The sequence below is a fragment of the Bos grunniens genome, chromosome 11 (genome assembly GCF_055505025.1).
Source record: "Bos grunniens cultivar Pamir isolate PY7600 chromosome 11, Bosgru_T2T1.0, whole genome shotgun sequence".
In the NCBI taxonomy this organism is placed as follows: Eukaryota; Metazoa; Chordata; class Mammalia; order Artiodactyla; family Bovidae; genus Bos; species Bos grunniens.
In genome coordinates, this window is record NC_141175.1 from 40,274,475 (window position 1) to 40,300,435 (window position 25,961).

General features: G+C 44.0%; 1 protein-coding gene and 1 long non-coding RNA gene across 2 annotated transcripts in view; one reads left to right on the forward strand and one right to left on the reverse strand.

Annotated features, from left to right (window-relative positions):
* Positions 1-25,961, reverse strand: part of ANTXR1 (ANTXR cell adhesion molecule 1) — a 258,178-nt gene that overhangs the window by 83,492 nt on the left and 148,725 nt on the right. Inside the window, exons 13-14 of the mRNA XM_086326257.1 lie at positions 21,809-21,904; positions 1,546-1,587 (exon numbers count right to left, since the gene is read on the reverse strand). Of these exons, the coding sequence (XP_086182383.1) occupies positions 1,546-1,587; positions 21,809-21,904 (138 nt within the window). The remainder of the gene's footprint in view (positions 1-1,545; positions 1,588-21,808; positions 21,905-25,961) is intronic.
* Positions 18,358-23,209, forward strand: LOC147362976 (uncharacterized). The gene is made up of 2 exons (XR_015136685.1): positions 18,358-18,679; positions 22,149-23,209. It is a non-coding gene; the product is annotated as an uncharacterized LOC147362976 (long non-coding RNA).

The window sequence follows — 25,961 nt, forward strand, 5'->3', positions numbered from 1 at the left end:
GCTTTTAGCTATTTTTTCTTGGTGATTTACTGATTTGGGCTTTATTTTTTACCTCCAAAATTGTAGGACTTTACTTTACAAATACTTATTGCTTTTGTTTTGTGCATGGAGTCCTATGCTAGATGCTGGGGCCTGGGGTCAACCATACCCCACAGTCTTGGACCTAAGACCCCTGGTGTATTTTGGCTATGGTGGCTGCCACATCACCTTCCAAAAGCAAATGCAGAGCCAGCAGCAGAAGAAAGGGTAATAACTCCGCTGATTGAACATGATGAGTGAAGGGAACATTCTTCACCTCAGGGCAAACAGAGCAACCTCATCGAGAGTTTCTTGCCCTATTTTTCTCAGAGAGTATAAGACACAGCTGCACACAATAGAACCACAGCCAAATTGGAACTGGGGGAGCTAGCCACGGTGCTTTCTCTTGAAGGATTAAGAAGAGGCTTTTGTGGATGTCAGGAGAGTTTTTTTCCTTCCCTTAGCTGTGCACAGCAATGTAATTTCCTCCACTGATTTCTGGGCAGAAAGTTAGCATTCCAACAAGATGCGCTTTAATTGATTGCAGTTATTAAATCCCTTAGCTTACAAGCTTATAGTTCAGGATATAAGAGCCACATGGAATTTTAATCATTATCTTTTTTTCTGTATGAAGGAAATTTGACAAAGGCACTGGGAAGAGGAATGGTGAGGGGGTGGTGCTCACTTTGCATGCAACCTACCTTAGGGATTAAGGAAAATGAACTGGAAACCTCACTGATATCTCTGGATCCCACTCAGCTTGCAGACCTGTACTCTGGCTTCTACATTGGTGAATGCCACATTGAGGGAAGCCAGCTATCCCAGGAGTAATCAGAGGACTAGGAAAAGCTCTGGGCAGGCACTGCTCCCCAGGGATGCTCCTTCTCACCATTAGCCTTTAACGCCTCTAGGCCACACATGACCAGATCTGCTTATTGGGCAATTTACGATGGAATCTAAGACATTTTTCTCCTTTCCAATGATGAGGATCTAATATCCTATACAAGGCCAGAATACTAGCATACTGGAGGGGGCTCCAGTATATTTTCTTTATTGCCTGGCAAGTCTTTAGGTAACATTGTTTTAAATTAAAGGAAAATGTAATACTTCAGCATCAGTCTGTTCCTAGAATCACTGATTGTTTGGAGAATGTGGCAAATTCACTCCGATCCACCCACAAAAAGCATTGTCTCTTCAGGGAGAAGAGATCCAGCAAGTATCTGCTTTGGAGAAAAATCAGTACCTCAGGGCTCCAAATAATTGTACTGAGAAAACCATTTATGTTCACATCTCAATTTTTTCTTCCAGGGAGAAAACCTTCCAAAAACCATTGTGCCTCCAGCTGTCAGTTCAGATCAGTTCCTGTTTATCCTTGGTTAAGAAAGAGCCAAAGACCTCCCTCTTTGCTGCTTCATATGCAGTGGGAGTCTAGGCCTGATGTAGTTCTGCTCTGTGGGGGCCTGAGCCTGGGGCCAGCCCAGTCAGCTCTGTGTCCCACCCTGCCACCCAGCCCACCTGGTCACTCACCTCACTTTCCTCAGCAGGGGGTGGAGGGACCTCCTTGATAATCTGAAAAGAAAAAAAAAAAAAAAAAAAGAACAAATGAGTAGAAATCTCCAGCCACCTGCTTTCCAAAGGTACCTGGGTGGTATGGCCATAATTACCACCGTAATGGGTTCAAGCAAGGCAGGTGTCTTTCTGGGCAGAATAACTCAGTAATTACATACAGCATGATCCATCTGAGGGCTCCACACTCAACTGGGCCTCTTATAGTTTTGTATATGGAAAAAAATATTCCACAGCCAACAGTTTCATCTGTTACCCCAGGTAATGTCCTGCAAATGTATTCACTCATTTATTCATCTAGTCATTCCTGCATCAACTCATTCACCAGTCCACCCGAACCGCTGCACATCTAACAAGAATGGTACACAACAGAAGTTAAGATAGTGCTGCAGAGGTCAGTCAGGTATGGGCCACACTCAGACTGTTGGCAATCCCATTCACTGTTGCTGGCCCCAGGTGGTACTCTTGGAGGGAGGGTGTGACAAGCAGGCAGACTGATTCCCAACAGAAGGCAGCAAAGAAGGGCTAACCAGGGATTCCTTTCAGGGCCTTGAAACTGAAGAGGTACAAAGATTTACATATCAATATTCTAAGACTGGACTCCGCAAACACCGCATCCTCCGGGTTAAAGAGAGATGTGTGGTCACTTTGGGAAGGCAAGCAATTGGGAGCCGCTTCTAACCAACGAGAGGATGGGTAACACGTGGGAGAAGGACAAGCAAGGAGGACAGAGGGGTGGCAGTAAGCCACCTGTCTTCATTTGTATCTCCAACTTGTACATCCATTCATAAAAGGAAAGCTCTTGCCACCTTTAAGTTAAATCTGTTTAAAAATTTTTACAAGGCAGTTTGGCCATTTATTCACTCTGACTCTACCTCGTGAAAAAGCTGGCTTAAAACTCAACATTCAAAAAACTAAGATCATGGCATCTGGTTCCATCAATTCACGGCAAATAGATGTGAAAAGGTGGAAACAATGGCAGATTTTATTTTCTTGGGCTCCAAAATCACTGCAGTGGTGACCGCAGCCACGAAATTAAAAAATGTTTGCTCCTTGGAAGAAAAGCTATGACAAACCTAGACAGTGTGTTAAAAAGCAGAGACATTACTTGCTGACAAAGGTCCATATAGTCAAAGTTATGGTTTTTCCGGTAGTCACGTACGGATGTGAGAGTTGGACCATAAAGAAGGCTGAACACTGAAGAATTGATGCTTTCAAACTGTGGCACTGGAGAAGACTCTTGAGAGTCCCTTGGACAGCAAGGAGATCAAACCAGTCAATCCTAAAGGAAATCAACCTTGATTATTCATTGGGAAGACTGAAGCTGAAGCTCTAATACTTTGGCCACCTGATGGGAAGAGGCAACTCATTGGAAAAGACCCTGATGATGGGAAAGACTGAAGTTAAATGAGGAAACAGGCAGCAGAGGATGAGATGTTTAGATAGCATCACCTACTCAATGGATACGAATGTGAGCAAACTCCAGGAGATAGCGAAGGACAGGGAAGTCTGGCATCTTGTAGTCCATAGGGTGGCAAAGAGTGGGACACAACTTAGCGACTGAACAACTACCACATCCCTTGAAGCTTCCCTCCTCTCACACTCCAAACTTTATTATCAGAATGTTGGGACCCCAACATGCAGTCCTTTTCCTGAGAATTCTGGAAAATACAAAAGTCATTATGTATCTTTTCATGTGTTAGCATCATCGCTGGCCTGAACCACTTCGTGGATGGGTGCTCAGGTGCTGTCCATGGGACCAGTTTCTTAATCTGATTGGAGAGCTCTACCGGCTACAGAGCAGGCTGCCTACTAGGCAGCGCTTCCTCCCCATCCCTCTGACTAAGCACATCCCACCTTTCATTTGATGATTATTCTGGGGACCTCTTTTGGGTTCTGATCCCCACTGCTGTCACCCATGCTACCACTATCTGTAATGTCATCTCTGTTGCTGAGATAGGCTACTCACTTGAGGTTCTACTAACACCAGCCAGGGGACTGAGCCCTCAGTCACCCAAAAGGATGGTATTCAGTTAATCAAGAGGCAGAGGTGATCATTTCAAACTATTGTTGCATTTGCTTCCATTTCCTGGCCATTGTGAGAAACCTGCTGAAGGTGTTTGTAAAGTACAAAGCCATGATTTTTCTCACCCACTCAACGCTGGCTCCAAACTCCTTTAAAAAAAATCTCTGAGGAGGGTCTGCTGCTGCTGCTGCTAAGTTGCTTCAGTCGTGTCCGACTCTGTGCCACCCCATAGATGGCGGCCCACCAGGCTCCCACGTCCCTGGGATTCTCCAGGCAAGAACACTGGAGTGGGTTGCCATTTCCTTCTCCAATGCATGCAAGTGAAAAGTGAAAGTGAAGTCGCTCAGTTGTCTCCGACTCTTCGCGACCCCATGGACTGCAGCCTACCAGGCCCCTCTGTCCATGGGATTTTCCAGGCAAGAGTACTGGAGTGGGGTGCCATTGCCTTCTCTGCTGAGGAGGGTCATTACTGCCCAATGCAGACTTCCCATTGTCCCAGAGGCAGTGGTGATTTTCAAATAGGAAATGGAAGGAGGAGTGAGGAGCCAGGGACAGCAATCTGGCATACATCTCTTCTCTCAGGGCAGTCTTAGGGAAGGGAGTGAGAGGAGAGCAGGTGACTTGGGAACACAGACAGATGTCGACCAGCGTGCTGTGAGCTATGTGCTTGCTGAGTACTCGAGGTGAACAGAGGTTTGCTGCAGAGCAGCTGGGCTTTTGTCTTCAAAATGCAATCAGCCTCGTCCCTTGCTGCATGGAAGTACAGAGTAGTTGTCACTTGTGAACCCCAGACCTGCCTCTTTCTGACTGTGAAGATCAGACAAGTCTTCGAACCTCTTTGAGCTCCACTGTCCACTTCTGTGAAATGGGAGCAATAACACTAACCTTGCAGGAACTGAGTCACGGTGAGCAATAATGTTTGCTCTGAAACAGGGTGGGTGCTCAATAGATGGTGCATACTATTATTAGTCCCCTTTCCTTTTCTTATAGTCACTGTCTCTTGCTTTTATCACATCTTTAATGAAGGTTTCACTTAACACTGCCCACCCTCCCCTCCCCTCCGCCCCACATATACTGAATGACTATGTATGGTGATTTCCAGATGGTGCAGCCTACAAGCCAGAGCTTCATAAAATGAGTGAGATAGGAGGCTGGTGTTCAGACAGTGGCCAGGGGGGCCTGACAGTGGCCAGGGTCTTCACAGGGGTCAGCAGCAGTGTGTTTTACCACGTATTTTTAAGAACATGACATTAGCTAGGAAGTGCAGATATCAGCCAAGTGGCCCACCACTCAGACCAACCCATCTTATGTGAGCTTATGTTCAGTGTCTTATTGGATATTTATTGAACTTTACAGCCAACAATGTCCCAAGGGGAACCCAAAAGACAAAGTGCAAGATTTATTAAGTGTTAATCAGAAGCAGACTAATCTATAATCTAGATTCCACTCTGACATACTTGTAAACTGGCCACCTGAGCCTCTGAAAAAATGCCACCATGTTCAGGTAGACAGGATTTAAGCACTTCCATCTGGCTTCCTGGGTTGGGTGTCTGGCTGCATTCAGTGGGAATGAAGAAGACTTCCTATTGCCTCCAGCACCGCCTGCCGCCCCCTAAACACCACTCCCCCCCGACCCCACCCTGAAGTGATGGCAAGAGAGCATCTCAAAGTGCGATCCAGGCAGGCTGAGTTGAAGTCATATGATTACTCCAAGCCTCGAAGCTGGCTGGGCTGCCTGTGAGCGAGCCAAACCCTCATACCAAGACCAGCGCCTGGGCCACCCAATGGAGTGCTCTGAGTATACAGCCACATCAGCCCTCCCCACCTCACCCGCCCAAGGGCCCTAGCCCAGGTGGCCTGGAGGAGCAACTGGGCAACAGCCTGCTTTGCTCTCCAGCCTACAGCCCACTGCGGCCCTGCTACACAGAGTGGCCCAGGCTCACAGGATAAAATGCAGACTGCCCTGGCCCCCACAAGACCTGTAAGACAGGGCCCCCCACTTCCCTCCCTCCCTCCTCTCTACCTCCCTCCCCTTCACTTCTGCACTTCAGCCTCCTGTCACCTTCCTGCCCATTCCACGCACCTGGCTGCTTCTCACCGGAAGCATCTTCTGCCTAAATGCTTGCTGCGTTCCCTGCTTTGTCTGCATATCTGCAGGTCTCCGCTATGGGGTCTCACACAACCCAGTGTTTTCTGTCATACTTTTAAATGTAATCGAAAGTTAATTGCATAATTTCTGGGCTTCTAACTAGTATGACTGGAGGATCTTTATTTCTTACAAGAATGCACACAAGAAGCTGCTGAGCACTACCAAACTTAGGCTTGATTTGGGCCACTTCCCTTCTTAGAAGGTTCTGGAGCTTCCTCTTGGTTTTGGGTGGGCTTGTCAGCTCCTTTCTCACTAGGAGGGACAAAGAGAAGATGGATAAGGGTGAAGAAATCCTTAACGAAATGTTTAAGAGGAAAATCCCTCAACAGACATATTTGTAAGCATGTCATGGCAGGACTGGGGAGAACTCTGGTCTGTGATGTCTGGAACAGAACTGTCTCTGAAGTACGCCTGTATATATTTTAGATTTTTTTGGTTATGGTAAAATTCACATAACGTTAACCATTTAAAAGTGTGAGCCAATTATATTGGGTGTACCAACTGCTATCAGGTGACTGTGAAGATGCCGTCCAGTTGTCAGTAGTGACCTGGAAGAAATACACAAGACTCTCTCTCTCGCACACACACCTCATCTGCTTTCTCACTTATGTTTTCCCCTGTGCAGTGCAATTACATACCACACTTGTGAGCACGTGTATTTTCTTCACTAAAGCATTTACTATAGCATCCTTAACACAAATGTGTGTCCTGGTTAAAGAAGCCAGGTATTCAGGGAAGGAGGAAAATCTTAAGCTTTGGTAGAACTCGTGAAGACGTGAGAGACAGAAGACACCCAGAGAGCAAAGGAAACAGAGGGACCCCCGAGGGCTTCATCAGAGACCACACTGAAGAACACAAAGAAAGGAGAATGGAACTCATGGGGCCCATCATTTGCTTTACAGGAGATTAGAAGCATGTGCCATGGATGAAGAAAAGGCTATAATGCTGAGAGCAGCAGAAAAACAAATTTGTGGCATTTTTTTCTTATTTGGAATCACACAAATAGCTTTTTTTTGTTGTTAAGAAAAGAGGACCCTGGCAAGACATCAAAAGCTGGGTTTCTATTTTAAGCCAGTGCAGAAGGAATAACAAGACAATGAGTCACAGCCATCCACCTCTGTTGTTGTGATACTTCATCCTAAGAATGTCCTTCCTTCCGTCCTGTTAACTCAAAGGCATGGGGCTACATCATACTCAAACCCATCATGAAACTTCATGTGTTTATATTTTAAAAATTGAGACATAGAGCTATTTATACTGTAGCATTATTTTAATTGGGCTTTCCTGGTGGCTCAGACAGTAAACAATCTGCCTGCAATGCAGGAGACCTGGGTTCAATCCCTGGGTTGGGAATATTCCCTGGAGAAGGGAATGGCAACCCACTCCAGTATTCTTGCCTGGAGAATCCCACGGACAGAGGAGCCTGGTGGGCTACAGTCCATGGGGTTGTAAAGAGTTGGACACGACTGAGGGAATGACTAAAATACACACGTTACTTTAATTAGGAATTTAAAGCATTTAAAATGCTAGAAAATTTTAGTGTATTATTAATGTTAAAAAATGTGTTACTTTAGAAGGCTTTGGGTGTTCTGTTCTGAACCTATTTCCCTCACTAGGCTGTTACTTTCATGGGGCTAAAATTCCATAAAGAATTGACATTTTAATTTATTTATTTTGCTTTTATTTTTAAATTTATTTTTTAATTGGAGGCAAATAGCTTTACAATATTGTGATGGTTTCTGCCATATAACATTGCAAATCAGCTGTAATATACATATATCACCTCCTTCCCTCCCCCCAACCCTCTAGGTCATCACAGAGTGCCAGGGTGGTCTCCCTGTGTTATATGACAACTTCTCACCAGTCATCTATTTTACAGATGATGGTGCATATGTGTCCATGCTACTTTCTCCATTTGTTCCACTCTGTCATCCCCACTGTGTCCGTAAGTCTATTCTCTATATCTGCATATCCATTCCTTCTCTGCAAATAGATTCACTGATACCATTTTCTTAGATTCCATATATATGTGTTAATACATGATATTTGTTTTTCTCTTCCTGACTTACTTCATTCTGTATAACAGGCTCTAGAACTCACCAGAACTGACTCAAATCCATTCTTTTTTATAGTTGAATAATAGTCCATGGTATATATGTTCCACAGCTTCCTTCTCCATTCATCTGTCAATGAATATCTATGTTGCTTCCATGTCCTAGCTACTGTAAATAGTGCTGTAACGAATACATGTGTCTTTTTCAATTATGGTTTTCTCAGGGTCTATGCCCTGTAGTGGGATTGCTGGGTCGTATGGTAGTTTTTTATTCCTAGTTTTCTAAAGAATCTCCATACTGTTCTCCATAGCAGCTGTATCAGTTTTTATATTCCCACCAACAGTGCAAGAGAGTTCCCTTTCTCTATATCCTCACTACCATTTATTGTTTGGAGATTTTTGGGTGATGACCATTCTGACTGGTGTGAGGTGATACCATGTTGTAGTTTTGTTTTGCATTTCTCTAATAATTAGTGATGTTGAGCATCTTTTCATGTGTTTATTGTCCATCTGTATGTCTTCTTTGGAGAAATGCTTAGGTCTTCTGCCCATTTTTTGATTGGGCTGTTTTTCAGATATTGAGCTGTATGAGCTGCTTATTTATTTTGGAGATTAATCCTTTGTCAGTTTGATTTGTAATTATTTTCTCCCATTCTGAGGGTTGTCTTTTAACCCTTGTTTATTTCTTCATTTGCTGTGCAAAAGGTTTTAAGTTTAATTAGGTCTCATTTATTTATTTATTTTTGTTTTTATTTCCATTACTCTAGGAGTAGGGTCAAAGAGGATCTAGCTGTGATTTATGTTAAAGAGTGTACTGCCTATGTTTTCCTCTAAGAGATTTATAGTTTCTGGTGTTACATTTAAGTCTTTAATTCATTTTGAATTTATTTTTGTGTATGGTGTTAGGAAGTATTCTTGTTTCATTCTTTTACAGGTGGCTGTCCAGTTTTTCCAGCACCACTAACTGAAGAGGCAGTCTTTTCTCCATTATATATTTTTGCCTCCTTTGTCAGAGATAAGGTGCCCATAGGTGCAGGGGTTTATCTCTGAGCTTTCTGTCTTGTTCCATTGGTCTATATTTTTGTTTTTTGTGCCAACACCATACTCTCTTGGCGACTGTAGCTTTGTAATATAGTCTGAAATCAGGAAGGTTGATTTCTCCAGCTCCATTTTTCTTTCTCAAGATTGCATTGGCTGTTTAGGGTCTTTTCTGTTTCCATACAAACTGTGATTTTTTTTGTTTTAGTTCTATGAAAAATGCCATTGGTAGTTTGATAGGGATTGCACTGAATCTGTAGATTGCTTTGGGAAGTATAGTCATTTTCACAATATTGATTCTTCCAATCCAAGAACATGGTATATCTCTCCATCTGTTTGTATTGCTTTTGATTTCTTTCATCAGTGGCTTACAGTTTTCTGCATACAGGTCTTTTTCTCTTTAGGTAGATTTATCCCTAGGTATTTTATTCTTTTTGTTGAAATGGTGAATGGGATTGTTTCCTTAATTTCTCTTTCTGAGTTTTCATTGTTAGTGTATAGGAATGCAAGGGATTTCTGTGCACAAACTTTATATCCTGTGACTTTACTATATTCATTGATTAGCCCGAGAAATTTTCTGGTGGCATCTTTAGGGTTTTCTATGTATAGTATCATGTCATCTGCAAACAGTGAGTTTTGCTTCTTCTTTTCCAATCTGGATTCCTTTTATTTCTTTTTCTTCTTTGATTGCTGTGACTAGGACTTTCAAAACTATGTTGAATAATAGTAGTGAGAATGGGCACCCTTGTCTTCTTCCTGATCTTATAGGAAATGCTTCAGTTTTTCACCACTGAAAATAATGTTTGCTGTATGTTTATTATGTTGAGATACATTCCCTCTATGAGTTTTTTTTTCTGTATCATAAATGGCTGTTGTATTTTTGAAGTGACATTTTTAGAAACACCCTTTAAGTTATGGGACAAATAATGGTACTTAGAGAACTTTTGATGTATCTGCTACTTAATCATTGTTAATTTTGTAAAGAGGACAGGAAGGACAAATGACAGGGCCTGACTTTCTCAACTGGTTTTTGGTCTTTTGTGCTTTCTATGCATAGTACAACACCAAGGAATCTGAGTAATAATATTCCTTGAGTTTTGGGTAATTTTCAATTGTGAACTCATGTGCAGTTTGCATTTACCTATGGGAGTCTTATGAAGACTCAGCTAAGGGATCAGCCTGCCAGAGGGGATTCAAGTTTCATTTTGCAGATTCCTAAGTACTTCTAAACTGTGAATCCCTTTCTCTTAGTTTGTAATTTATAGAACCCAAAGTAATATATATTTGAACTCTAAAACTGAGAGGTTGTTGTTCTGAATTTTTAGGGACACACACATACACACATTAAACTCATAGCCCATCCTTTTACTCAAAGTCTCAACTGTAGGCAGAAGATTCAGTCCTACTGTCAAACTTTTATGGACTTATGTAAAGTTATGAAACCAAATGTCTAGGTTATTGAGATTAGAAAATCACCACTGCTTTAGGGTCAGCTAAGCACCTAATTTCCAGAACTTTCTTTGTTTTGTCCCTGGAAATGTCTGTTTTCTTGTGATCCTGGTTATGCACTTAAAACAAACTTTTATACATTTTTTCCAGGAATTTTTTGTTTTTATTTTTCTGTGAGGTCTAGTGTATCACCAGCTGGGAGTAATCGATTTTTTTGCAAATGATTACCTCCTGCATACTCAGGAGGCATGCTAAGTTGCTTCAGTCATGTCTGACTCTGTTCAACCCTATGGACTGTAGCCTGCCAGGCTCCTCTATCCATGGGATTCTCCAGGCTAGAATACTGGAGTGGGTTGCCATTTCCTTCTCCAGGGGATCTTCCCAAACCAGGGATCAAATCCGTTTCTCTTACATCTCCTGCATTGGCAGGTAGGTTCTTTATCACTAGCACCACCTCAGAAGGGTTAACTCAAATAAATGTATTTAGATGCTTAAAGTCATTTGGAGCTTTTGATTCAAAACATGGCATATTATGGGACTTCTGGACTGATACCTTAATTCCAACTCTTTTGCTACCTCCCTGGCCTTACAGCTCAGTTAGTATAGAATTCGCCTACAATGCATGAGGCCCTGGTTCGATTCCTGGGTTGGGAAGATCTGCTAGAGAAGGGAGAGGCTACCCACTCCAGTATTCTTGGGCTTCCCTTGTGGCTCAGCTGGTAAAGTATCCACCTGCAATGTGGGAGACCTGGGTTCGATCCTTGGGTTGGGAAGATCCCCTGGAGAAGGAAAAGGCTTTCCCACTGCAGTATTCTGGCCTGGGGAATGCCATGGACTGTACAGTCCATAGGTCGCAAAGAGTCGGACACAACTGAGCGACTTTCACTTTCACTGACCTCATAGGTTCTGTGTGAGGAGAAGCCATCAGAAGAGAGCTGTGTATAGAAGAAATGCCAATGAGATCTGAAAAGCCATATAACAAAAGGCTTTAGTCTCATGGATGGAAGGAGATGCTTGCTCTTTTACTTTTACAATCTAGACTTCAATTCTGATTCCTTAACCTTATAATAAATATCTTTCTAATTAAAATCAAGAAACCAAGGGAAACTAGGCAATGCAATGTGGAGAATGTCCAGCAAGTATGAGATATTAGCTGATGACAGATAAATGAATCTTACTATACAAACAGTATAAATGTAATAGAAACCTCACAGCTGATTAAAGCTGGCCAAGTACTGCTTGAATTCAATAAATTTACACTGTAAAAGTTTAGTAAAGGCTACTGCCAAGGGTGTTGATCTAGAATGTAGTACAAGACATTTTCAAAGAAATGAGCTCAACTTTTTTTGTCTTTTGCATTTGGAACTCAAATTTCAAATAATTCTTGGCCTTTCATCATATCTCCCTTAAGACTGGAATTATTTCAAAGGCAAAACTCATCCATAACTCAAGAGAAAATGGTGGCAAGAATTTTAACATCAGTTGATAAGGCCCAAATGATTTACATGGTAATTCAAAAAATTGGCTATGCATAGTCTCCAGTAGACAATGTGCCAGGCACTGCAAAACTGAGACAGTTTTAAAAAAATCCATGAATTCAGATTCCCTGAAGCTTGGAGGAGCATCTTGTCTGCCTTGGTTATGAGCAAGGTGATTCCAGCCACGGGGAGTGGCTGTGGATCTCATCAGGACACACACTGAGCAAGGATGGGGGGTGATGTTCACAGCATGTTTGAGCTTGTTGGTGTTGACGTACCCTTCGAGAAGGGAAGGAATGGGGCCGTTCTTAGGAACCCAGGAATATGACATTCAGCATTCTCTGGGATTATGTTTCCCAAACAGTCTTTGGCAGGATGGTAGTGTCCTTCCAGACATCAGTATGTCTATGGGTGTTTGGGAATGAATAGTGTGCCAGGTGCTGGTATGTTAATGGGTGGGGATAGGACTAGGCCAAGGGGAAGGGGCTCCAGGATCAAAAGAAGCTTAGGTGGACGTTGTTTAGAAATGTTGCCACTGACTACTTGCATCATATTTTGATGTGTAACCAGATTTGAGGATCACAGGCCAGGACATGTTGAAGGGGAGGAGTAGATTCACTTATACTAGGTGAGAATAAAAGGAAGCAACCTTAGAGCCAATAAGGTTCCAATTTTCTAATTTTTCACATGAGGAAATGAATTTAAAAGATTTTCCTTTAACTGATGGACGATGATCTCATATTGGAATCCTGTTGTCTTTAATGACGGCTCGTTTCTTCCCAGCTCACTCGGGGGCATAAGGATGGTGGTGGGTGGGTTCCCAAGCAAGTGTCAAGACCAGCCCTGCAGGGATGAGGGAAGCCATGAAGGCAAGGTGGAGATGACAACAGACTGGGCGTCTGGGGCTTGCGGTGCAGGGCAGGCCACGGCAGAGCTCTGTGTAATCTTGCAAGCTTCAGAGCAAGGCGTGTTCAGATGGGAGTGGGTGGAGGCTGGAAAGGGGTCCAGAAAGCACGATGAATCTAGACCTAAAATGCCTGGCTAAGGAGCTGCTTGTACTTGTTAGGTTTCTATTAAATAAACTTCAGTAAATCCCTTTGGTGATGTGAGGTTTGGTTGTCTGGCCCTTAAAATTAAATATTATGCTTAAAGGTGTGGAGGGCAATATTTGAAGGCTTTATTTTTATTTCAATTTAAGGCATATCAATTTCCTGATTAGTTTTCATCCCTTGGAATTTGTCACTGGTGATGACAAAGGGGCTTATTTGTTGAGCTACCCTGGAAATTCAATAAGGGAATTAAACATGATCCTTTACATAATTCTTTAAAAACTGTTCATAAAACACCTACAAGGCTGTTAAAAACAAAGCAAAGCAAAAGGGAACTGACTTTTGTTTATATGGAGAGAAATTCTCAATACAAGCACATAATCCTTTCCCAACAAACTGAATAAAAATATTTGCTATTATTTGAACAGAAATATAGCAATTTGATTTCACCTAAATAGTGTGGTTTAATTAGCTGGGTTGCAGAAGAATTGCGACTCTCTAGCAGGATCTCTTTGAAGTAGGAAATGGCAACCCACTCCAGTATTCTTGTCTGGAGAGTTCCATGGACAGAGGAGCCTGGTGGGCTACAGTTCATGGGGTCGCAAGGAGTTGGACACAACTGAGCGACTGAGCCCAGCACAGCAGGATCTCTTACTTTCTTTCTAGTTGTGGAAAAAAAATGCACAACCTTCTCTTGACCATTTTAAAGTGTACAGTTCAGTAGTGTTAAGTATATTCACATTGTTAGGCAACAAAGCTCCAGAACTTTCTCATCTGGCAAAATACAGCAGGATCTTTTGTCTCAGGGCTCCTGATCCCATTTACCTTCCAATAAAATGGGCACATTTCTATGATTATATTTAAGAAGCAGATATAAATGTGCTTTGTTACGCAATGTTTGATACATATAAAACCATGTGTTAACAGACATGTAATTTATGAAACCTAATAATAATGATGCAAACACTCATGAGACTACCATGTCCTACAGTTCCACTGTTTGTGAGCTCCTTGCATATCCCCAAGATGATTTAGCTTTTTAGTTTACTTTGGAAAACATATGAATTACATGCCAGGCACTGTACTCCTTTGTAGGATGATTTTCTGTGACTAGTTTCTCCCTCCCCTGGAGGGGTTCATTGTATAGTGACAGGAACATATATATGAATGAATGGCTGTGTTAGAATGAAACAGTTCTCTAGTCCAGTGGTACCCAATCTTTTTGGCACCAGGGACAGATTTCATGAAAGACAATTTTTCCAAGGATGGTGAAGTCGGAGGGATGGTTTTGTGATGATTCAAGCTCATTATATTTAGGGTTCATGCTCCTATGGGAATCCAGTGCGGCCCCTGATCTGACAGGAGGCTGAGCTCAGGTGGTAATGTGAGCAACAGGGAGCAGCTGAAAATATAGACGAAGCTTTCCTCACTGGCCTGCCTGCTGCTCACCTCCTGCTGTGCAGCCCTGCTTCTAATAGGCCATTGACCGGTGCTGGTCTGAGGGTTAGGGACCCCTGCTTTAACAGATGTGTGAAAAAAGTGCTATGAAAACCAAGGAAAGTTGAAGCTAATTCTCCCAGGTGGGAGAAAGGAAAACTAGTTAGATGGAGTAATCATGAGCAGGACTTCAAAGAGGAATTGTAGACAGAATAGATAAAGACTATGAGAATATTTCAGCAAGTGGAAGCAACAGAAAGAGATCAATAATAACTACATGGTATGTTCAAGGAGCCCCAAAGAACAGAGCGAGCCTGGAGACTGCTCTCCTTCCATTTGGCTACTCAAAGAACTTTGAGATTTATAAGTAACAGTCTTGAACTGGGCGCGGTTAATGTCTGCGGAACTACACTCCTGGCTGCCAACAGCTTATGTCCACAGGGGAAGATTGACAAGTAAACAATCAGTAACAACAGCATGGTTGGTGCCATGAAGAAGCCCTCATGGGGTGTTTAGGGGGTCCATGCACACACAGGGAGAAGGGGAGGAGGTGAGGCTGGAGAAGGGGGTTGTGGCCAGACTGGGAAGGGTCTACACATGCCAAGTCAAGGAATTTGAAGTCTATTTTAGAGAACTTGAACAGTCATGAGGATTGGGGGCAGGGAAGGGAGTGGGATCATGAACTGTTTCCTTGATTTTTTTTTAAAGGAAAAAACCTAGTGACGGTAGACTAAAAGAGCAGTTAGAAAGTTACTGCAATAGTTCAGGTGGGCAATGCAGAACCTTAGACTAGGGCAATGACACCCATCTATTCACTCGTTCATTCATTCCAAACCATTTCTTAGCAACTCCTGAGTTCTAGGTAATATACTTGGGCTGGGGTAGAGGATGTGGACAGAAGTGCCAGATGAGACGGGGTGTGAGAGAAGAGGATGCTCTATACACAATTCCGAAGTGAGAGAAGACAAGAAGAGAGAGAGAAGACATTGGCAATCACTCTGCTATCTCTAGTTTGGGCAGCTCCGAGGATGATGACATATCCATTGATGGAGACCAGTTCTGGCGTCAACAAGTTTAATTGGGACATGTTGTGAGGGTGGGTAGAGATACGCATGTTTGAGAAATCCACTTGGTCCTGATACTATAGACCTGATCTTTTGAAGCCAAGGCCAGAGATGGGTGGCCACACTGAGGAGCCACTAACATATCCGTTGTAGCCGAAGTCATGAGCATTGGTGATATTGCCAGAGACAATGTGTAGAGAAGGCTGAAGACAATCTCAAAGAACAAGAGGTGAGCAGCAGCAGAAGGAGACAGAAGAGTCAGCAGCAGCCGGCAGGGGAGAGAGTTGAAAGGAGAGAGTGCCCACTGCTGGAAGAACTAGAGTAGGAAGAGAAATGAGCACTCCTGGCTAGGAGTTCAGGCTTGCAAGGGATGGACTAGAGAAGCAATGGTGATGGAGCCCAGGACGCAGCAGGCTGAAGAGTGAATGCAAGAACAGTCTGCCCTGCAGAGAAGTTTTCAGATGAAAGAGAGGGATAAGGAATAGGGCAACGTTAAGGAGGAATAAGCTATGACACATTTGTTAAGGTTGAAGGAGGCCAGCAGGCAGCAGGGAGGAAGATGGCGGAAAGGATGAAGATACCATAGGCAGAGGTGGGTGGGAGAGAACAGGATGAAAGATATGAGTGGAAGGAGAGGGAGAGGGGCCAGTCTGCATCTGGGGAAGGGAGGGATGTTGGAGAAGGATGCACACAAGTCTGTTTGAAGTGGAAGGTTTCTCACAGGATGGTTTCCATCTTCTCACTGAGACAGAAGAGCAGGTTGTCTGCTGAGAGTGAAAGGGCCAGAAGTAGCATAGACCTCTCCAGGAGAAGGAGAACAGTCTGGGAGAGACACTGTGAGAGTGAAATTGGGGCTCCATACGAATGAGGTCAGAGTGTGCTAAGCAATTCAAAGGACCGGTAAATGTGCCCTGGCTTCATCAGTGTGCTCGGGCTTCATCAGTGTGCTCGGGCGATTATTTTCTGAAGGGATCAGCATCTTGGGAGCAGGAGAGAAGACTTAGAATTGCTCTGTTCAGGTGCAGGAAGGGGCCAGGGCAGGTGGAGAAGGAGTTACGGAATCAAGGGTGTTCCTGAGAGTGGCAACATGGGATCAGTAGGTTAAGAGACCATGCAAGATTTTATTCTATCCCCAGATTTTTGATTTGGAGGAGTCAAGTCCCCACTACTAATCAGGGATCTATCAGTGTCTGGTGACCTGCTGAAGTTTAGGCCGGAGGTGATGGCCTTTCCCTGTGTACATGAAGCTACCACCCTAGCTGGACTGCAGGCTCTTGTTAGGGTGCTGCCTCTTGGCTGGGACGATGGTAGACACCCAGGGTTACCTATACTTTCTTCATCTATATTAGATGATATTTATTGCTAATACCACTGATTTATTGTTGACTTTTTCACTCTTACAATATATTTCAACCCTTTTCTCATGATCATCTTCTTATTTAGATTTCTTGGTCTTCCTTTTTTTAAAGTTCAATTGAGAAAGTTCAATAATATTGGACCAACTAATAAGTAGATAGAATGGCCATTGCATGACTTAAAGGGTTCTGGCAATGTCCCTTGTGGAACTGAGGCAAGTCTCTATTTACTTATCTATTTTGGGGTAAAATATTGGCTCCTGAATTCCCTTTCTGCAATGGCAAACAAACCCAGGCTACACAGTCCAGTGACTCTCTCCCTTTCAATGGGAAAGTTTTTCGTGCCAGTGAATAAAGGTAGGAATCTTAGAAATCAAAGGTTTACCTGGGGATATTGAGGTCCTTGCTGGGAAACACTAAAAGGTTTTGATTCAGGGTCTGGAAAAATTCTCTCTCCATTGGTCACCACTGATAGACTATTCTCTGCTATTTGGGCAAGAAGTTAACCCAGGTTTCATCTAGGCAGAAGATAAGAGCCAGATGGGAGTAAGGTCCTTTCAGAAAGGCAAAATGCAATGAGTAGCACCAGTCACTCTCACCCTTCAGATTTCTGCTTCCAGATGGGGCCAGCAGGAAGCAAGAGGATGCTGAGTTCTGCAGAGGGCCAGCTTGTAGTAACCAATACGCTTGCTCTGGTCATCCTGGTCATTACTTTTAAACTGTTCATTATGATGAGTAAAGAGTGATCTAATTGCCTGCCCCCTACCTCTGCCACCCTCCAGTACTTTGTGGACCACCTCCATTCCCAGTTCATATCCAGCCACTAAAGGGTTAATGTTTGGCTCAGTTTCGATGGGGGGCCTTGCGGGTTGTTAAATACTTTAAATATCATTCCTGGAGAGAATTGTGTAGAAGACAGAGGAAGGACACAGCAGAGAATCCTCATGGGCTCCTCACGTTACAGACCCTTTCTGCTCTCTGGTTATTTTCCATCATTGAGATGTGGCTTGGTACCAGGTCACTGAGGCATTCCTCACACTCGAGGCAGGGTAGAGAGAAGGACAGAGGAAGGTTTCAGGACCATCAGTTACAAGGATGCCCTCTGTCAGTCCCAGACTTGGAGAGGGATGCTGTCAAACAAGGGAGAGAAACTTCCTGCATTCTGCCTCTTAGGGAGGCAGGAGATGATGTTTGCCCTCCTTCCTGTGTACTCCCTTCAGAAAACACATGACTTTATCCTATCCCCCTCAGAACATCACCATTCATGAAGGAAGCCAGTGATCAAGAAGCAATTTTGGGGGTACACCAAGTGTCAGCCCCAGCCAGCTTTCAGAAATAGCTGTGAGGGCAGTTTCTATAGACCTCATAAACAGGGAAATCAATCTCTAAGATCTTCCCCTTGCAAAGAAATCCTTCAGGACTTACAAAATCAGACCGCATTAAGACTTTTGGCTGTCTTCCAAAGCAACATAGGCTTAACCAGATAGAATCGTTGAAAAATATTTTGAGTATTGCAAAACAACCTGGCCTTATGTAATCCTGCTCCCAATAATGAAAAGCGTTAATTAAGAGACATTTTCCTGGAAAATAAAACCACAATAAGATATCATCTCATGCCTGTTAGGATGGTTATCATCAAAAAGACAATAACAAGTGTTGGTGGAACTCCTTATACACCATTCATGGGAACATAAACTGGTATAGCCACAGTGGAAAACAGTACGGAGGTTCCTCAAAAAATTAGAAATAGAACTACCATGACCCAGCAATTCCACTTTTAGGAAACAAAATTACTATCCCAAAGAAGTACCAGCAGCCTCCTGTTCATTACAACCTTACTTATAATAGCCAAGAGGTGGAAACAACCTATGAAGGATGAATGGATGAAGAAGATGTGATATGCATATACAGCGAAATACTATCCAGCCATAAAAGAGAAGGAAATCCTTCTGTTTGCGACAACATGGATGGACTTTGAGGACATTACGCTAAGTGAAGTAAGTCGGGCAGAGCAAGACAAATACTGTATGATCTCACATGTGGAATTTAGAAGAACCAAATTCACAAAAGCAGATCATATTTGTGGTTGCCAGAGGCAGGGGTTCGGGTACAGGTTTGAGGGTAGAGGAACTGAGTGAATGTACAAATTTGCAGCTAGTTCTAAGATAAATAAGCTCTGGAGCTGTAATGTAAGACACGATGTCTACAGTTTAGACTACTGTACTGTCCATTTAACAGTTGCTAAGAAAGTAGTCCTTGGGCTTCCCTGGTGGCTCAGTGGTAAAGAATTCATACGCCAGTGCAGGAGAACATGGGATTGATCCCTGGGTTGGGAAGATCCCCTGGATGAAGGACATGGCAACCCACTCCAGTATCCTTGCCTGGGAAATCCTATGGACAGAGAGGCCTGGTGGGCTATAGTCCCTGGGGTCACTAAAGAGTCGGACATGACTTAGTGGCTAAACACCACCACCACTACCAAGACAGTAGTTCTTAAAAGTTCTTATCACGAAGGAAAAAGTGTGTGACTATGTGGGGTAATGGATGTTTGTTGTGGTAAACTTTGCACAATACATGTATCAAATCATTAAGTTGTATACTATAAACTTATAAAATGTTATATGTCAATTATTTCTCAATAAAACTGGAAAAAAGAGACATTTCTCACCAATATAAATTGAATGCCATATGGTACAGCTATGTATTCTTATTATAGTAACTATTTTAAAATAATATTAATTATTGTTATTAAAAATAATACAAGGAACTGCTTCAAGCAGTATATATACACATATACATATATATCTATACATATATAGATATACATATTTATGATCCTTTAATTTTCACTATCTACCTATGAGGTCAGAGCTCTCATTGTCCTCAGTATACAACTGAGGAAACTGGGGGACAGAGTGGTTAAGTAACTTGCTCAAGATCACACAGCAAGTAAGTCATAGAGTACTGCTTGGCTGTTTTATTGTTTCTAGCTGCCCTCACTCAGAGGTAACAGTTTTTAACAATTAAGGGGACTCAGTGAACAAAGGTGATGCCTACTATAACAGAAGCCCTGGTGTTCACTCTGGGCTGCCACCAATACCACCACCAGCCACCCCTTCTTTAAGAGCTCCTCCAGAATTCCAGACTTGGAAAGGTGTATATTTCTGAATCACCATACAGAGCACTCTGGCTGGCTCATTTTTTTTTTAAACCTTCAAAATAAAATAGTTGTGCAGCCTTAAGTATTTAAACATTTAACTTTTGAGGCTGCCGTGGCCGAGACAGCTTAAAATCTTGGTGAAATCACTCCAGCCTGGATTACACTAATTGACCCAAGATTTGCACCTGTCTGGAGTCCCTCTCCACTACACATTCTTGTCTGCTAAAAGTCATCTTTTCCCGTCTACACCAGAGGCTTCTGTTGGTGCAAAGGCTTTACTTTCCAGAAATCCTTGCCACATGGATCCATATCCTGGCTGAATTTCTTGTTTCATTCATTTCCCATCTCCTTTAGATGTCCTTTGAAGATATTTCCTCCTTCAGGTCAAGTCTAGTACTCTATGAGTCTTTGGTTTCTGTTCTTCACACAGAAATTAAAAAAACAAAACAAACAAACAAAAAAACACCTTTTTTTTTTTTTTTTGCTGTACTGAGCAGCATGTGGAACCTTAGTTCCTTGGCCAGGGATTGAACCTGTGCCCCCTGCAGTAGAAGTACAGTGTTAACCACTGGAACTGGTACCAGGGTATTTCCACACATAGATTTTAGGAGCTTTGTGCTGTATGCTTAAATGCTGGCATTCCAGCGATAACGTGAAGACAAACTGACTTGGAGACTCTCATCATCTGTTTTCCCCTCCGGGGCTGGCCATAGAAGGACTGAAATCCAGGGAATGAAAGATGCTGCAGCAGCAGAGCAGCGCTGATTCAAACCTACCTGGCTTTACAGTGCATGCTCTGACTAGCAAGAAGGCAGGGCGTGTGCTAGAACTAGACCTGTGAGACCTAATGTTTTTCTTCATTTGAATATTACGTTGTTTGGGCTTTTCCTTTTGTTTGGGTCTCTGGGCCAGGGAATGGAAACTGACTGTTGCTGTTGTTTAGTCGGTAAATCCTGTCCGACTCTTTTGTGATCCCATGGACTGTAGCCCGCCAGGCTCCTCTGTCCATAGAATTTCCTAGGCAAGAATACTAGAGTGGATTACCATGCCCTCCTCCAGGGGATCTTCCTGACTCAGGGATCGAACCCATGTCTCTTATGTCTCCTGCATTGACAGTTGGGTTCTATACCACTAGCGCCACCTGGGAAGCCCAGGTGCATGCTATAAAAGGTAGGTGCCACTCTGTATTGTTAAAAATAGAGGCCTAAGTCACTTTCCGGAGAAGGCAATGGCACCCCACTCAAGTACTCTTGCTTGGGAAATCCCATGGATGGAGAAGCCTGGTAGGCTGCAGTCCGTGGGGTCGCTAAGAGTCGGACACGACTGAGCGATTTCACTTTAGTTTTCACTTTCATGCGTTGGAGAAGGAAATGGCAACCCACTCCAGTGTTCTTGCCTGGAGAATCCCAGGGACGGGGGAGCCTGGTGGGCTTCCATCTATGTGATTGCACAGAGTAGGACTCGACTGACGCGACTTGGCAGCAGCAGCAAGTCACTTTCTCGGATGAGCTGACAAGTTGCTAAGACCAAGTTGGCTTTGGAAGAGTATCAGTTGGTGCAACTCCACAAATATGTGTGCGTACGTGTGTGCACACATGCACATGTACCAAACACACACACATGCATGTGCATTGGTTACATATCATCATTTACAGTTTACAGTATTCTACTAATCCTTCCTAGGCACTGGACCCAGAGCAAGCTCTCCAGCTGTTCTACCCAAATGGCATGTCCACAGGCAAACTCACTCCCTAACCCATTTGAACTCCTAATGACTCAGTTTTATTGACTGTGTTAGATTTTGCCAATTTTGTATTAATTGTACCAGAAAATGCTAGATTTATACTGAACTATTCACACATTTTCCCGTCACCCTTTCCTTGCTCATGGTGCTGTTAACTTTGTGTCACTCTTCACTTTGAGTGGCCAGAGGCCCAGGGTCAGGGGAGGGGGCTGTGTTACTTACCACAGTGCAGCAGAGGGGCCAGAACCACCAGAGGAGCGCCAGGGCCAGGAGTAGGAACAGGATCAGCAGGGCGATCGCCAGGATGGAGCCATCGGACTGTGGGGCCGAGAGAGAGGGTGGTCAGCAGTGGGACTGGCTGTGTGTGCAACCAGCACCAAGCTTTCGTGGGGCAAGGCAACACCTGTGGTTCCCCCCACCCCACACTCCCATCCTCAGTATGCAGATTTAAGGCCTGGAGAAGAGCACGGCTCGCTAAGCAAATGGCTGAGACTCTGTCCAGCATTTTGGGCAACACACTCTATGTAGCCAATTCTCATGAGAAATGGATTCCTCTTTTCAGCGAGGCCCTGTTCTTCTCTTTGAACAACATCCCGAAGGACCAATCCTGCAAGAGACAGAGCAGATGGCCGCTTATGCATCTGGGCGCTGAGAAGGCCCGCCACACCGTGCCTGCCTGCGGACCATCATCCTCTGCACGGTGACAGTTTCCTGCTCCCTGGATCTGCTGCTCCTATCACCAACTGGGCTGGAATCACGACAGTTCTTAGGACTCAGTCTGCTCCCCTGAACCCGTTTCTCATATGTGCATGTAACAGATTCATGAGCAAAGACTAGAGCCCACAGATAGGATGTGATAAAGGGCAAAGGGATTCCAGGGTATGGAGGGTAAAGCAGCTGCTGCTAACCCTGGGAGGAGAGGGGTGTGGTGGCTGAGTCAATGCTGCTGTCAGATCCAGTGAGACAAGTAGCCAAGACAAATTATGCCCACTTCCAAACATGCCTAGGCTGGTCCCCAAAATGACAGTTGCCGTGGCCTGAGATGGTTAACTTTTAGCAGCAGAGATCTCATTGGCTGGGTGTCACTATTCTGAGGCTGCTGGTTCAAAGAGGCAGATTTAAGTGCCCTCCATCTCCCTTCCTTCCCAGCTACTGGGAATGCAAGGGGGCACAATGTTTGGAGCTAAGGGTTAGAGGCAAGTTGACACAGTTATTAACTGTCATGGGTACCCTTTCTGAATACAGCTGGCACTTCTACTTTTAGCACCTCCCTGGGAAAATCAGGTACGTTTGCACAGATAATGATGATGATGATAAAGGAAAGCAACCTAAATGTTTAACAAAGGATGACTAATAATACATCATAGAACCACCATGCAGTCAGTTACTCTGTAGACATTATGTTTGCAAATATCTAAATGACCCAAGAAAACAGCCCTGATATAAAGAGTGGACTTATGTATATGTGTCAAGAGTGAGAGAGACTGAGGGATATTTACTAAAATATTAATGGTGGTTTTGCAGGTAGTGGGTTAATGGTAATTAAAAAAAAAATCTATCTTTGTTTTTTTCCCTTTTTAACATTGCATAATAAAATAAACTCCTGAAGTTGTATTTTAAAAATCTGAACTTGGAAAAAAAAAATCTGCACTTGGGGAACCTCGCTTTGGTGTGAGTGCTCACATGACCCTGGGGCTCTCACCCTGGGTTGGTGGACCTGTGGGGTACACAGACGGGCTCAGCTGGATGGAAGGTGTCACCCTCCCAAAATGACACTTATGAACTTTAGGGCACACAACTTCACGGGAAGCTGTTCACAGTGTGACCAGGTTCTCAAAGCTGCTCCCTCCCACCCGTTTCCAGAGCCGGGAGGCTGGGTGGCCTGTTGGAGGTTACACAGTAGGTTAATGACAGAGCTGGGGTGTGACTCACTCTTACTCTGAGTGCTCATCAGGGACTACTGGAAGCTGTTCAAAGGCGTCTCTTACTCTGTGGAACGTCTTTGACCCAAAAGCCAGGGAACTAAACATTTGACTCCCACCAAGCCAAGGCTTGGGAATGCCTTATTGTCCCTGAGGGAGCTGCACCTCACAAGGGCAGGTGCAGGGCTGGGCAGTGGGTGGGGAGAGGGCACAGTGGCCAGAGGATGCTCCTGGACCACAACATTTATGCATGAGCTACAGCAGAAAATGATGCTCTTCTGGAAGACACAAAGAAACGATGTGTGTTTTCCAGACTTACTGTTAGTCAAAGACAACCCTCTTGATCTTTCCATCCTTACATTCCATGCCCATAAAATGGAGATACTAAACCTCACCTGCCTCACTGCATTGACGTGAGGAGAAAATGAATTGTAAGATGAAAGCAGACAGGCCTGGATGAGAGATTCGGAGGCCATCAAGCCAGACGCTGAGCTGAACTCACCCTCTCTCTGTTTCCACATGGCCAGCAAATATGGTGGCCATTTCACATCATAAATCTGTTTGCACTCGGAATAATAAGTGATTCGGAATAATAAGTGATTTTGTTACTGCAAGGTTTATAGACCTTTGATATTTCAGTATTAAGTTATAATTTAGTAAAGACTACAGACTACATGTATTCACATTATATGCAGTCTCTCTTCTTCTGATTTAATTCTCACTCTAGAGAAAGGAACTGAAGCAGAAAGGCTGATGTATTTGGGGGATTTTAAAAAATCTCCTTCTGGAAAAAGGAGAAGGTTTCCTATGAAGTGGGGAGGGTGAAGGACAGGGCCCAGATGGGAAGACAGAAGCCTTCATTACTGGAAGAAGATTTCCTGGATTCAGACAAAGCTCCGTGTGGCCTGCCTCTGGCCAGGTTTGGTCTGACCCTACCCAGCCCCAGGCCTCCCTGCTGCAGTAGAGGAAGACAACGTGGGACTCCGGCAGGGCCAAATACACTGGGGATGCTGGGGGGGAGGAAATGCGGCAGGGTGGGAGGTCCTGAAGGCACTGACCCCTGCTCTGGATGCAGCCCCCAATAAACCCCCCAAATGCACTGCCTGGTTTTCAAGATCTTCCAGCAAAACTGGGAATTGAACCTTCACAGTCTGATTTTAGCACTTTGCCCACTTCTACTTCACCATTATACTGTAGTATCAGATTTATTAAAAAGTCACTTAAGAAATATCGATACTTTAAACATTAAATAGCCACGTGAGAGACTGACAATGTGTTTGTAATTGCTACATCTGCTCTGATGGAAGTTCACCCACATGGCTCCAGGTGGACTGGAGTCTCACATGGTGAAAGTGTACTTCAGAGTAAAGTCCAAAAGGGATGGGGGCCACAGCAGAGCTTGCTTGCCCTTTATGAACTTGGATTGGAGTTTTAATCAATTACCTCATGACAACTCATATTAGGAGACTGTGTTACCTTGTTGAGTATATATCAGAGTGTAGTAGAGAAATACATACACACCTGCACTGTGTAGTAAATGGTATTTTTTCCATTCCAGAAGTTGGTTCAGTTACTCTAAACTAATCCTTTTGTATCTTCACCAAATTCCAAGATGAAGAGCTCCCTTGGATGTTAAGATTCTTCCATAAGCCAGGAGACATGTGGAATGCTCCAGAGCCCAGAGTATAGCCTGGCGGCCCATAAGCTGCCTCTTTTGTTCTGTTCTGGTGCCACCTTCTTTGGTTCCTTGAGCTCTGGCCTTCCACCAGCCCTCCTGTGTCCCAGGTCACTGTGTTACCCACTGCTTGCTCCCCAAAGCTTCTTCCTGGCCTGGAGCCTAAGAGGGTCATGGGCTTAACCATTGCTCTCAGTCTGACTCAGGACAAGTGTGTGGATTTGGCCTCTGCTCTCCGCTTCACCAGGCACAGGGTGACCAAGACTGGAAATACCCCTGGGCCCACATAGCCTCCACTATGGGGCTGAGCAGGGCCATTTGAGGCAGTGCGTAAATGTGTCTGCCCCAGCCCTGTCTTAGATGACTAGCTGGCAGGGGGCGAGCTGGCTGCCTCACCACTCACAGTGCCGCCCCAGCCAGCCTCCAGGCCTGGAAGCAAATGTAGCCTCTATTTTCTCTGATGCTGGGGAGGGACCTGCCTGGACCTGATTTTACGACATAAAGTGAAAGCAGAAGCTGACCTGCCCTGCAAACTCTGTCTTGACACCTGTCCTTGCTGGGAAGCCTCTGCATGTAATTCTCTAGAAACTTTGAAAGAGCTTTCTGAGGGAAAAGAAAGCAGCAGACAAATAGCCAAAGATTGATTCCTGCCATTGTTATTTTCTGGACAGCCTAAATATCCAACAAGTTAAATTCTTATTTTATTTAAAAAATAAAAACAAAGTTTAATAAATCAACATAGCCCTTTAGTTTGGAATATTTTCAGCAGGAGGTTGGG